Source organism: Haliotis cracherodii, unplaced genomic scaffold (assembly GCF_022045235.1).
Source record: "Haliotis cracherodii isolate W230 unplaced genomic scaffold, xgHalCrac1.p SCAF_4, whole genome shotgun sequence".
NCBI classification, from domain to species: domain Eukaryota; kingdom Metazoa; phylum Mollusca; class Gastropoda; order Lepetellida; family Haliotidae; genus Haliotis; species Haliotis cracherodii.
Window position 1 is genome coordinate 47,175,588 of NW_027266297.1, and position 14,743 is coordinate 47,190,330.

The following is a 14,743-nucleotide window of genomic DNA, read 5'->3' on the forward strand; positions in this document are numbered from 1 at the left end:
GCATGATCCAGTACAACTGTGAATGTTTCAGTACACACTGCAGGAGGCAACAGCATTGCTGACAGAGTTGGAGAACAGTGACAGCCCTGGGCTAGATGTCGTCATGATCCCAGCAGATAAAACAGATTCTGCTGTGCCTGGCCCAAGTGGGGACACTACAGGACAAGACAGTAGTGAAACTAATACAGATGCTGACAAGGAGGACAGTACTATATCAACGACACAAACTAGCTGATGAAAGGATTGGCAAGTCATCAGTAACCCTATGTGCTCATGTTGCAGGATCTTGAGTGCAGTTGGTGGTCTGTAATGTATATGTCCACAGGCTGGAATAACACATCTGATGTTTGTACCCTATTTTCTGTGCAAAAAAAGTGTGAGGGAGTGTTGTGTGTTGACCGGTGCCTTACTCCACCCACCTACTGCAGTTGACGAACCTGTCTGTTATCAGCCTGTCTGTATATCTTATCTGTAACTTGGCAGCAGCAGCAGCAGCAGCAGCAGCCCACGATGGACCATGCCATGCAAGTCACATCATACCTGTGTCTCTGGGAAAACATCACCAACTTACAAACTGTTAGCCAAATGTATGCTTTCGGGGTCATTTTGTGAAGAAACATTGTGTTGAACATTATGTATATCTTGGAAGAAAGACAGGTTTGTGAATCTTTTTAAGCTGATGCATTTAGATAGTTAGGGTGCAGTTCAAAAGTTCACTGTCTGATAAAAATCTTAATTTTTTAAGTGTAGGTTGCTTGAGAGATCTGCAAGTTGTCAATCCATGAACCACTTCTCAGGCGTTCACTGTTCAAGACAGTAAGTAACATCTCTAATCATCATATACTCACAAGCAAAAGCAACGCAAGTCGAGTATGCAGTATACATGTTATTTATTTTCAACAGTAAAGACAAGAAATACTAATAGGGCAAGATTGACAAAAATTTGACTCAAGACAGTTTAATGGATTAAAAGGCCGATGACATAATTGAGCCCTTTTCAAATGTTAAGGGCTTACACAGTTTCGGGTCAATACCCAAAATGTCAGTCAATACCTGGTGTGACCACCATTAGCTTTGATCACTGCCACACATCTCCTGTATATTGAGTGGATCAGACGATTTGTGAAGGCCCTAGGGATCCTCCTGCATACATCCAGAGCAGCTGTGCATAGTTCATTGGCAGTTGTAGGGACTGGGCGCACATTGTGCAGACGCCTTTGAACGTCATCCCACAAGTGTTCGATAGGGTTCAGATCAGGGTTGAGGGCTGGCAACGGTAGAACACGTATGTTGTGTTGTTGCAGAAAGGCCATGGTAGCTCTGGCAACATGGGGACGAGCGCTGTCCTGCTGGAAAATGTGTTGTTGATGTTGTGCAAAAAATGGAACAACGTGGGGTCTGATCCCTTGGTCGATATACCGCTGAGCAGTGACGCCATGTCCCCGACCTTGACCAACATTCAGAAAGCACATAGGTCCAAGTCTTGCATTAAGTCCAATCCCTGCCCATATCATGACGCTAGGTCCACCCCATGGATCCCTTTTCACAACGTTTCTGTCCGCGAAACGATCACCTCGACGACGCCAAATCTGACTCTTCCGTCTGCATGGGAGACACAAAAGCGACTTTCATCAGAGAAGATGACACGCCTCCACTCACGATGACACCAATTGTGATGACCCTGTGCCCACTGAAGTCGTGCTTGTCGATGCCGTGGATGGAGAACAGGACGACTTGCTGGTCGGTGACATCTGAGGTTGTTGGAATGGAGACGTCTGATCACAGTGTCCCGGCTAATGTGTGGATTATGCGTTCCTATGGTCTGTCGAGCACTTTCACTTGCAGTTAGGAACGGATGTCGCTGGTGTTGATGGGTAATCTGCCGATCTTGTTGAGGTGTGGTGATCCTAGGACGACCGCTCCGAGGAAGGTCATCTGTGGTCCGTGTAGCATTGTATCCATGCAGGAGACGGTAAATTGTGGTTATGTTAACGTTGAAATGATGGGGAACATCTTGGACAGACTCTCCAACTTCCAAACGTCTGATAGCCTGGTTTCTCTGAATTTAAGTTAGGCATGGCATTGTTGACCAAGGAGTGGTAGGTCCAAGAATCAGCCACAGTTTTATACCCACTACAGTTCGTGCATTTTCGATTTCGCAAGAAATGGGTGCATGATACCCACATACTCATTGAAATGGTGCGTTTTGGCGATTCATTTTTTATGTTGCGTTTTTACTCGGGGCTTCCAAAATGCAACCAAAAATATTGATAACACAATCAGGCTTCACTACATGCTAAAACTCGTATCAATTTATGGTTCCGTGTTTGCTACCTATTTGCTGAAAACCACTTGCGTTTCTTTTGCATGTGAGTATATTTTTACCCTCAAAATGAATGGCATCTGCATTGTACATGTAGCTGAAAATACAAGTTGAAAATATTGAAACAGGATTCGCTTGACAAAAGAATCTCTATTAGGATGACAATATTTTCACAATAAAGATTGTTATATGGTTTTTTTTAAGGGGGGATGTCTCAGGAATTAAGTGTTCATGACAATGCTATTGTATCCTAGCTCTCATAATGCAGGGGGTAAATATTAAACCAGTTTATCTGTTCCATCAATTGAGTACTTGTGTGTAGCCTGCATGTAAGACAGATATTTGGATGTTCAGTACTATGCACAAACCAATGCTATCTTTCAAAAGGGAAAATGCTTACACATCTGCTTTACACATTTGAATTAACATTGAACATTTAAAATTCCCTTTGTTCATAGCTTACAGTTACAGAAAGGAAAAGCAATTAACTTGTCCTGTTGAATACCCCTTGGCACTTGTGAGGTATTCATGTAGTAGAGAGTTCATTTTCAAGACATTTCCCATCAGCTGAATTTTTAAAATTCAAAATAAGAAAGAATGCTGAAGTCTTTGGGATTCATAACCTTATTGGGTCAAACTTTGGTATTTTTAAGTGATGATTATATGATATGATGTATATATTAGGTCATGAGGCCAGATATGAGGTCAGCTGTAACAAGTTTAGTATTTCATGCAGCTGTGACTCCTGTTGATAGTATCTCTTTAATGGAATCACAATGAACCTGATTCTGCCCTCAGTAAGCCATGTGAGCTAAGTGTTTGTCCTCTGCCCTCCTGTTAAACTTAAAGGGGCACTGATCTAACGCCATTCCCCGGACTGGTTGTTGCCTTTGTTATTGTTTTTTCCCCCGTGAGTACCTGGATGATACGCAACGCAACTGAGCGTGACCAGAGACTGGGCTACCGTCTGCAAGGACAGCTAAATAAACTTGGAGGCTGGAGGCAATATTTGTTTTACGCATTTTTGAATAAACACTGATTGGTTAAATGTGATCTATAAAGATTCGACAAAGGGCGCATGTTAATTAATTTCTTCAGCCTAAACAAACAGACAAAAAGAACGGCGGAGCTCATCGGAAGTCGTCATTTGGAAATACCCCAGATGGTTATAGTTTAAAACTAAAAAAATGTATCCATGCAGTGAAAGCATTTTCTGATTTCGGATTGCGTCGATAATACGATTACTACTCCCTTGTTGTCATCCACGTTTTCTCGTATAACCTACACTTGTGTATTTGTCGTCATTCACTTGATGCTCAGTTAATGAATTTATTACAGGTACAATTAGTGGTAACACCACTTAGATTACCTGACAAAGGTTCTCATTTGGCATTTATTGTGTCCGGGGTAATTATTCAATCTAAATCCAGGTTTGAAGTGAGGTGAAATGTGCATTATGCACGTGGCAGCCCAGCAAGAGATGAATGATCAGTTGATATACTTTTTTTGGTAAATCAACGGATCGTTCCTAGTCATCAAAGGATTAACAGAAAATACGTTGATTGATTAATCACTGTTATCTTGCACAGTGGATATGTCAAAAGTAAGTGTTTACATGTCTAGGTTTACTAAAACAAAGGGAATACACTCATATCATGGCGTGAAGTGCCGATGTAAAAACAACATACTTTGTTCAAAGGGTTAACTGATAATACGTTGATTGGTTGCTCATTGTTATCAAACTCAATGGATTTTTAAGGAACCGTGGACGTAATGAAAATAGTTGTCACGTGGCCTTTCTCAGCCAACCCTTGAGACTTGACACCTATGTGAAACACCTGAAACAATCCAAGTGATCAGTTGAGAAACGAACACTAGTTATAATATCCCGAAACGATATATATCTTTTAGAATATTTGATAGTTACAGAGACACGTGACATCGAATAAGTTATTTTGTATAGCTGCAGATGAGTGGGATATTATTCATTTGTGTGGATATTCACGGATACATTCCTTGAACAAGGAAGCTGCCTATTTATACACATAAATTTGGTAAGTTGTAATTATGGTATTTGCATTTTGTTTTCCTTCATTTGAACCGATTCGTTCTTGTTTCTCTACGTCTTGGTTGGGAAATTCTTCAATGCGAGATAGACGTTGTTTTCACAGGTCATTTCCTTTGTAAGCGTGTATAGATTACCGTCAATTTGTAAAATGTGATTCTCTCAGGCAATTTATAAAATGTGTAAATATTTCAGTCATTTTGACTAAAAAATCTGTCCAGATTGATTAAGACGATCAAAAGGGCCTACAAACATCACAACAGATTATTATGTAGGATTAGAAGCCAAACAACATAGAAATGTACTTTTCAACGTAACATTTTCAGTCTCTTGGTGATGACATTAAACATCAAAATGTTTGGAATTCGTTATCATAATAATACAGATGGAAATGTTTTTCAGTCACTTCGTAAAATAACTGAATATTTAGACGTTTAATAAATATGTAACACATTTTGACAGTAAAAAAATATACACACTATAAAAAAAGCAATGCTCAGATGAAATATTTACCTTGTGTTGCAAGTCAAAATAGTGTGAACGAAAATCGCAAAATTACCAAGCAAGTGACTTATCAAAACTTCGTCACCATTACCGATGCTACCCACAAAGATACCTACATTTCCTTATTATCTCGAAAACTGTATTTCATTTTGTTGATCAATGTGACCATGCGCTCTTATTACTACCGGTATCCATAAAAGTGACTAATGCGCTTACGAATGGCGCAACAGAGGTCGCGAGCTAGTCTAGATTTCTGCTCTACATCCGGGTACTCACTGGGAAAAAAACAATAACAAAGGCAACAACCAGTCCCGGGGAATTGCATTAGATTAGTGCCCCTTTAAAGCCTAATATTATGGTCATCTTGGACATTAAGTAAGTTTGAATTGAAATTCGGCATTTGTTCTTTTATTACTTGGTTCCAGTGTGGAATAAGGTAGTTACTTGAATGATCTACAAGATAATATGTCTGTAAGACTTTAACCTTTGTTTATGCTTTAGTAGAAAAAAGGGCCCTTTAGTTTATATTTTTACTCTAATGACCGTAATTGTTTGTCACCACCAGAAATATTGTTTCTCAATTTTATTTGTACATGTATTCTATTTCAACAACCGACCGTATAATTTTCATTAAAAAATCTCTAAACTAAACAAACTAAAAGACCTTGGGTCATGTTTTGCTGAAATAGATTCATAAGGGGTCTAGAAAAATGAAAAATTCATGGCTAGACACAGTTCCCTGCTCATGGCTAAATGCAGTTCTCTACTCATGGCTAGATGCAGTTCCCTACTCATGGCTAGATGCAGTTCTCTAATCATGGCTAGATGCAGTTCTCTACTCATGGCTAGACGCAGTTCTCTACTCATGGCTAGACACAGTTCCCTGCTCATGGCTAGATGCAGTTCTCTACTCATGGCTAGACGCAGTTCTCTACTCATGGCTAGATGCAGTTCTCTACTCATGGCTAGACACAGTTCCCTACACAGGGCTAGATGCAGTTCCCTACTTATGGCTAGACACAGTTCCCTGCTCATGGCTTGACACAGTTCCCTACTCATGGCTAGACACAGTTCCCTACACAGTGCTAGATGCAGTTCCCTGCTCATGGCTAGACACAGTTCCCTACAGGGGCGGTCGGGTAGCCTAGTGGTTAAAGCGTTCGCTCGTCACGCCGAAGACCCGGGTTCGATTCCCAACATGGGTACAATGTGTGAAGCCCATTTCTGGTGTCCCCCGCCGTGATATTGCTGGAATATTGCTAAAAGCGGCGTAAAACCAAACTCACTCACTCACTCACTCAGTTCCCTACACAGTGCTAGATGCAGTTCCCTACTCATGGCTAGACGTAGTTCCCTACTCATGGCTAGACAGTTCCGTACTCACGGCTAGACGTAGTTCCCTACTCATGGCTAAACGTAGTTCCCTACTCAAGGCTAGATGCAGTTCCCTACTCGTGGTTAGACGCAGTTCCCTACTCCTATTCAATCAGTTTTCAATTCATGTTTTCTGCAGTTTTCAGCTTCATAATGTACCAGGAAATCAGATCCACTAATCTAAACTAAAATTCGATGGGAATTCTGTGAGCACCCTAGCTGGGAGCACTGATACTAAGTTACATCTCCATAGGTTTTGTAGATTCAGAAGAAATATAAAGAATGCTGATATAATGTTTTCACAGAAATAGCTTGTTTTGGAAGTAGTGTAGACTTGAGTGAATATGAAGAAGTTCCTGAGTATTGCAGAATCTGTGGGTACAGGAGATTTACTGTAACAGATGAATGTTTTCTAAGCACACTCTTTCACACAATGTGGTTGAAGTTTCTGTCACACAGATGCCTCATCAATCTCGGATGATGTAGTCACCGTTCTATGTTTTCTGTCTGTTGAAATGAGATGTGGCTGTTAATTCATCTTGACTGGTGTAGCCACATTGGTATCTTATTGAATTGCTTTTATAAATAGGCGTTCTTCACTTCTGTAACCATTGGGGCTAGTACTAGTAATCTGACACTCACATGGATGATTCTATTAATTTGTCAGGAAACCATTGTGATGTTTATGAAGTCTGCTGTATTTGTAATCCCATTGTGGTGGGGCTTATGGTTAAGTGAATAGGAAATATCTGCATGATCTAATTATTCAAAGTGTGTTTTTAGCTCACATGGCCTGAAAAAAGGCTGCCAGTATATATGGGTTTAATACTATTTTTCAAATCCAGCTGAGTAAACCAATCTGAGATACACACACAAAAAGCTATTATTTGGAAATAAAGGAAATAATTCATCATTTTCTCCTCAGAAACAATAAAAAAATTACCCATTGGCATGTATGTTTTTTCTTATGAAGACATTTTTTGTTCCAATCTTGAAAATGTTAGTGTTAGTGTTTGGTCCTGGGTATTTATGCTGTGTATATTATATATCAGTGTGGAAAGGAACTTTTGTAGCTTTGTTAGGTGTTTGTGTTTATGTTGACATTTCAAAATGTTGTTTACATATCCAGGTGAGCAATGTAACTGTGGCACTATTTCTTTCTGTGGTTGAACATGAAATTGTGTTGTATACGTGGAATCTGTTTATGACAGATATATTTCTCAACTATAGTACCATTTATGTTGATTCTTAGAGAATGTATCTAAGATTGGCATACATATGATAGCAACCTGCACCTGTGACTATGCAAGCTGGGTAGTGCATACATTGAATACTTTTGATCAAGTGCACCCTGTTTTCAGTCATGCTGAGTGCCAAATTCCTTAGCTAACTCAAATGTATGGTGATACCACATTATGTGAGAGTGTCTTGGTGACAAGCAATAGTGTAGAGCAGTGTACTGGGGACCTTTTCAAACCTGGGTCCCCATGGACAGTACACTGACATTTATATTGATTACCGGTAAACCTTTTGAAGAATACATCATTATACTCAAAACAATATGAAATCATGTTTATCCAGAACCAAGAGTGATGAAATGTCACAAATATTCCTTCACTTAGGCGCGTCATGTTGTAGGTGTGGGAACATCCCTGATTCAGATACAACATATGCAAATATTGATGAATTATCATGATCACTACCAATAAGAATCATGAACCTATTGTATCACAACACACCAAACTGCATTTGGAAAATCTGCCATATTGGCAGCAGAAATAGGTATTGTATTACGACTTTTGTGATGCAACCAGTGTTTGAAATAAGCACCTGCCTGTAGGCCCATGATAGGTAGATCTCTTGTGTCGGACTCATAGTATCAAAGTTGTATGGTTCCTTAAGGCCTGCAGTGAATATGATTGTCTATTTATTTGCTACAATAATGCACAGTTTAATCTGTGGGTCCTGATGGCAACCTGGCAATTGTTTGTATTTCAAACACTGTATTCAACCCCTAGAATTACACACATGTATGGTCCTCATGGTTAGTTCTCTTTGAAGTAGATGCTTACTTCTCCAATGTGGTGTGTACTTACTTACTTCCAGGGTTTCAACTTGTTCAAAGTGTAAGATGAGATTTGTAAGTTGTGAACCAAGGTGAAGTCAGCAGTGTATTTACACTCTTCAGGAAATCACTTCGCTGAAAAATGTTATGCATTATGCATTGTTGAGCAGAGAGAGTGTGAAAGAGTGGCCATCAAAGTGCATGTTTTCAATGAGGTATGTGATGTGAATGTCAAATTATTTTCTATCAGCCATATGAAGCCAAGTACTGACACTGTTGTCACTGACACAAGGCTTTGTCTAGTAACAATGCAGTTAGCATAAGATAATTGAATCAAGTATGTCTGTTGCCTGTAGACTACCATTTAAAACAGAGCAGGGTTACTTTGCAGTCTGTTACACTAGACACACTCAACTACCATGGATAATTCACTCTTCACTACAGAGGCTCAAGATCATCCTTGTGTTGACGGTCTTGCTTAATAGTTCTTAAAATGTAAGAAATATTTTAGCCACATGTTGATGAAATATTTATCTATGATTTCTATATGTTAATGTTCTTTTTTATCTCACATGACTGAAAGTCCAGTGAGGTCATGTCGTGGCCAATGTGCCGTCGTGGCTCATAAACACCTCAGAAACCACTGAACTGATGAAGCTGAAACCTCCACATTCATTTATGTTCCAACCTTTGGGGACACCTGAATTTGTTTAAGAGATTTGAATCTGGGTTTTATTTTTTTGCAATATTTTAAATTTTGTCATTGTTTTGACGATGCTCTATATTCTCTAAAAATGCTTATTATCTCTTTAAACATCTCTAAAAATGCCAGACTGACAGAGCTGAACTTTGGCATAAATGTTTCTGCTTATGACGACGTCATTTTTGGTTCAAATCATTAGAGTTATGGTATTTATAAAGAAAATATATTTTATCACTGATAAACACTTTTGTTAAGTAACTGTCTTTGAAACTGTTATCTACATATCCAGGTGAGCTACAGTGCCAAGGCAACATTTTTAGTAAATTGATCAAAACATGAGTCATTTAAAAGATGATTAGAATCTGTGAGAGGGTTATCAATGCTACCCAAAGCTAAATATGAAAGTTTCTTGGTACATAATGCAAGAACCACTAATCAAACTGAAGTCTGGTGGCTTGTTGATCCTTCAGCAGAGGAGAGACTTGTCCATTAGCATTCATGGACTTCAATTTTATGTTCTCTTTCACAAAAACCAGGCCAAGAGCTAGTAAACAAACATGTACGTTGTCTTTTATTTGCAACACACATTGCAGTGATGCAATTCTGTGCCATTACCTCATCAAAAGTAATTTGATATGGTAACTCAATCATACGTCTATGTATACCGATTTTACATGACAATGTATTTCACCATGTACATAAGATTGTTACCTGTTTATGAAATGTTTTGTACATTATTAAACTGTTATCAGGATGATAAAAAATTTAAACATGCACTCATCTTGTTCTTTCATTACATGCTTCAAAACACTATAGCAACTTTTTATCTCCATTCTTCAAAAGTGGTTATTTTCTGTCTCACCTGAACCATGTCTAGTTTACATTGTGAACACCTCGAATAATTGCTATCAATCCAACCCAGGTTTTGACATGGTTGGAGATAATCTGAAGTGCAATTTAGCTCACCTACACTACTGCCTTGATGTACATTCCCTATAGGTACACACCCATGCATATTCTCTGGTATAAAATCACACAGAAGATAATTCTGAACTGTCACCATGAATTATTTATTGTGTTTATTTGTTATGATCGTGTGGATATTCAAGTCACATAAATATGTGAGTCAGAGGTCTCCATAAAACATACATACTGTTGTGTTGCATTGTGAAGCAGGTGTTCTATACTTCCATCTTTCTTCATCGGTAGCTACTTCAAGTCTTTCATGAAGCATTTGAACTTCGTAGATGTTTCTCTTAGGTAAATCTCCCCGATGTTTTTAACACCGCATTGCTTCATGAAACTTCATGTCAAATATGACTCCACAACATCCTACAACACGAAACATTTATTTTGTCATAGATCTAGTCCTGTATATTTATCAAACTCGCCGTTTGCTGTGTTCAATTATTTCTATGGTACTGATAAACAGCAATGCACCCTGAAGTAGAAACAACAAATCGACGTGCCCTTTCCTAAAAATATTTCACATAAAAAACCAACAACATATTCTGTATAGGTTTAGTTGTTTGTGTTCAGTGCACATGCACCTACACTACTCTCCACCGATTTCGATGCATTGTTAGCTGTTCATGCCCTCGGATCCCATATAAAGATTTTCTGTGACTAACATCAGTCTATATGTTCATTTTACTTGAACATCATTTCGGAAACTTTCAAATAGTCACAAGTGCAAACTGGATCGGGATTCCATCTCATAATTTGCAAATAATGTATGTGTAACGATGACAAAAATGGCGATTTTTGACTCATGCAATCTAAGCACGAAATTTCATCACTTGATCGAATACAGGACTCGTTGCGGTCACAGGTGTACACTTTAACTTTTTTTATGAAGGTTTCTTGGATGTTTTTGAAGTGGAATTACCCCTACCTCCTTTCAAAATTGGTCAGAAAAGTATCCACATGTTTTGGGCAATGTCCCGTTACCCAATCTATGTAGTATGAATACTGATTATGCATAATCCAAAACAGGAAGTGATGTTAACCACATAAACCACACGTATCACACCACAAAATAGTGCTGCGGCGATAATATTCAGTCGCTAATGACAGGTACTTTGTTTACCGAACTCAAATTTCTCCGCTTTTTATCGTACACCGATAAAAGTACTGTGCAACGATTTTTTTCATTTAGAAGCTTTACGGAAACTGTCAGCGAATAAAATACTGCCTAATATCTGAACGACATAACTACATATCAAATGGAGTTATATGCGTATGTATAACAACATACATTCAATGTAAAAAAAAAATAGCATGCCGTAAATGACGAAAACAGATTTTTCTCCATGTGGTTAAAAGGCGACAGAGAGGTTACGCACGTACAAAGAAAAGGGGGCATAACTCTGCTATACTTAGCACTAGTTTATTGTAACTCAGGTCAATTGGTGAGAATTAGCTGAGGGAAAAGACAATATATTTTCGTGGTGTTTTGTTCTTGAGGAACCAAACTATTTCAACACAAATATCGACCACAGCTTCAACCCTACGCCTCATACTCATTACAAGTCGTTCAATGCTTCTCTGAGGCAAACAGATCCATTCTTCATGAAGTGCGGCTTCAAGTCCAGCGAGATTTTGAACTAGGGGATCACAATGTCTTATTTTCCGGCCAAGAATAATGAGTACTTATAAGACTATGATATTCATGTTCTAGTCAGTTGTGCTTGACATTATATTCATCGGATAAGAAGGCAGACAGATGAAAAAGCAGAAGACAATGAGCAGGTATGTACTTTTACTTTCATTCATTATATGGTTGTTTTAACAGTAAATGTGCTTTGTTATGAGGGTATGTTTAGGCCGAGATATGGTTTAAAGATATTTATTTCTGTTAATTATACACGGACTGGATTGGTAAATGTGTGACTTATATTAATACAGCTCTAGTAATACATGCAGTCAAAAGTGTAAATACAGGCCGGTGTACATTAATTAATTACCAGAAACTCATGTAACTTTTGAAAAAATAATAAGACAGGAGTCATTTTAGTTTTTTTATTTCCTCTATATAGTCATTCTATATTGCAGTGTTCAAATTTCAGCTATGTTAAGTCTGACTGTTTTTCTACAATTATGGGATATAATATAACATCTTTATAAATGTTCGACGATTCAGATCTGCCAGATGCATTAAATTTACATATAAAGAACTTAAACAGAAAGCTACTGAGGTGATTTGTGTTTCTAGTGGTTTTTTTATATGTGTTCACTGGAGATCTCTTCAAATTGGCATTATGCATGTAGACCAATCCATGTTTTCATTAATGGAAATTTAATATTTGACTGTTCGATTAAATAATATAATCACAAACTTAACTTCAACTGCTTTACATGTGATCTATCTTCAATGAAATCGAAAGCAGGAATGTATATGAGCAGTGTTATTTATTCTCGACTGCTTTTACTGTACTTGGGCATTTTCTGTGCGTGGGTGAGCGGTGTTTTTCTTGTAATTATAAGATTGGTCCGTTGATCAGCAAGAGCTAAGAACAGACAAAGGACATTTAGCAATTTATACAAGTAAACTGTACATGAAATAATTAGTTAAGATTAACTTACCTACTGATGTTTATTTAGTCAAACACCACTGGCATAACGGACATACATTTCATAAGATATTATACAGTTTCTACATTGTGATACATGTATGAGTAAAATGTAGTACAAAGACAACACTAGTGGGTTGATGGGTATCGTTTAAAAGCAACACCATATTTTTAGCTACATTCAACAATGTATAACATTCAGAATTTATTATACTGACAAAAGATATACTGACGAGTTATGATGGTACTTGGAATGAATGTATCGTTTTGGTAAATCTGTGAATGCTTAAAATACTTGTATAAAATGAAACATTTACCACAAAGTTAAAGCCATAATGAGAGCAGTAAGTACACAGTTGACATTCTTCATCAATATTCAAGATCTACTCCCAGTTCAATCATTAAATTGTTGCAACCTCATCCAAAATCTGGATAATGCTTGCCTGTATATATTCTTAGTTTTACATGAGTAAATTAGTAAACTTAAAAGAGCTTTGTACGCGGAGTGTGTTATTTTGGGTTGTATAGCCATCTGTCATTGCTGATAGTCATTATCGATCATACCTTAATTTATTTATGCTTGATTTATGTCCAAGATCCCGCATAATCCATGCATAACCAAGTCCGCATTTAAAAAGAAGGTTTAAGAGAACAGATAAGTAAAGTTCAGTAAGTGATACATTTAACTTGTTTCACAAAAACACAAACCACATCCATTCTTGTTCATACAAACGTCTGCATACCATCATATCAGAGACACAAATAACTAGTAGATTGTTATTGTAAAACGATACACATAGTAGTATTTACATGTTAAATCTTTTTTAACTTTTCTTAACAGATTGTATAATAGCAATGTTATTATCAGTAGATGTTTTAAGATTTCCATATAATATGACTCAGGGTCATATACTTTAATGCAGTAGTGCATATAACTACGAATATTACAATAGTTACGACATGAAAAAAATTAATGTGTAGGATTCTCATAATTGTAACCACAAGCAGGTATTAGAACCATGACTTTGTGATAATTGTGTGCATCACTGCAATAGTTTGACAGAAACAGGTAAAATTATATAATCTAAAGCCAAATATTCTACATTTTTAAGACCCATATGGAATGAACCTGTGAACCTGTAAAATAACCTGCAATATGTCGAGATACAAATGTGTAACTTTATCAAAGCGAGCAAGGGACACATACATTTTTTTCCACTGACTTCATGGTTTACGGTATACAGCTAAAGCTTCATCTACAATAAATTTTATGTGTACAGCAGACTTGTGTCTCGAGCTTAGTTTACTAGAAAAATTAAATACAGTACTGTTAAGCTCAGCATAAAAAACAATCCCCAGCAAAACAGGCACATATAACCAAAAAAATCAATACTTTAATTGAATAAGTTTGTTATATTTCAGGGGGGGGGGGGGGGGGGGTGTCAGGTGGTATGAAAGATTTTATTTTTTTTTTTATTTTTTTGGGGGGGGGGATGTTCATGTAGGTTTATGTCAAATTGTATCTTTATAGTCAGTATACAAATTTATGCAATGTGTTTATGTTTCCTATTCTTTGAATTGTATATTGAGATTGTTGTAGTTACATTGAAGTGTCACTTTCTTGACTTTTTACAAATATTGAAGTTGTAATCCAAAATGTCTTTATTTCTCTTTGCCAAAGATTTTCATTTCCATCAAGTTACTATTTATACATTATTGGGACAAGGTATTAGTTAAACATGCATTTCCTTTGCAGGTTATAGTCATATATCCTGACACGGGATACAGTCAATATGCATATTATAACCTCAATCCCAACAATTCAAAGTCTGACGTACATTACAGATTCAGAAACGATTTATATTTTATTTCATGATTTCTTTACACTACTCAAGTCTAGCCATTACAATGGTGATAAACCTGTGAGAAAGGGCAATATATGGACTGAAGTAAACAATTACCACTATCCTTCTGTGAAATCATTACATGGGGAGAAATACCTATCCTTTGAGACTGTGATTCGCTACTGCTTCAGTCACACCAGCAGCAATGGAATATACAGAAACGTTTGCAAGGAAGTGACTGATACATTGCTGTGTGCTAATGTCAATGAAAATGTCAAACCTGTTTATCCACC

At 37.4% G+C, this 14,743-nt stretch overlaps 1 protein-coding gene across 3 annotated transcripts in view; it reads left to right on the forward strand.

Annotated features, from left to right (window-relative positions):
* Positions 1–9,802, forward strand: part of LOC139478445 (ubiquitin carboxyl-terminal hydrolase 24-like) — a 213,002-nt gene extending 203,200 nt beyond the window's left edge. For 2 of the 3 annotated variants that reach the window (XM_071260905.1, XM_071260906.1), the window contains exon 59: positions 32–9,802. In XM_071260905.1, coding sequence (XP_071117006.1) covers positions 32–235 — 204 coding nt within the window. In that variant the 3' untranslated portion in view covers positions 236–9,802. The remainder of the gene's footprint in view (positions 1–31) is intronic. The other variant, XM_071260907.1, reaches the window with a different exon arrangement.
* The last annotated feature ends 4,941 nt before the right edge of the window (positions 9,803–14,743 follow it).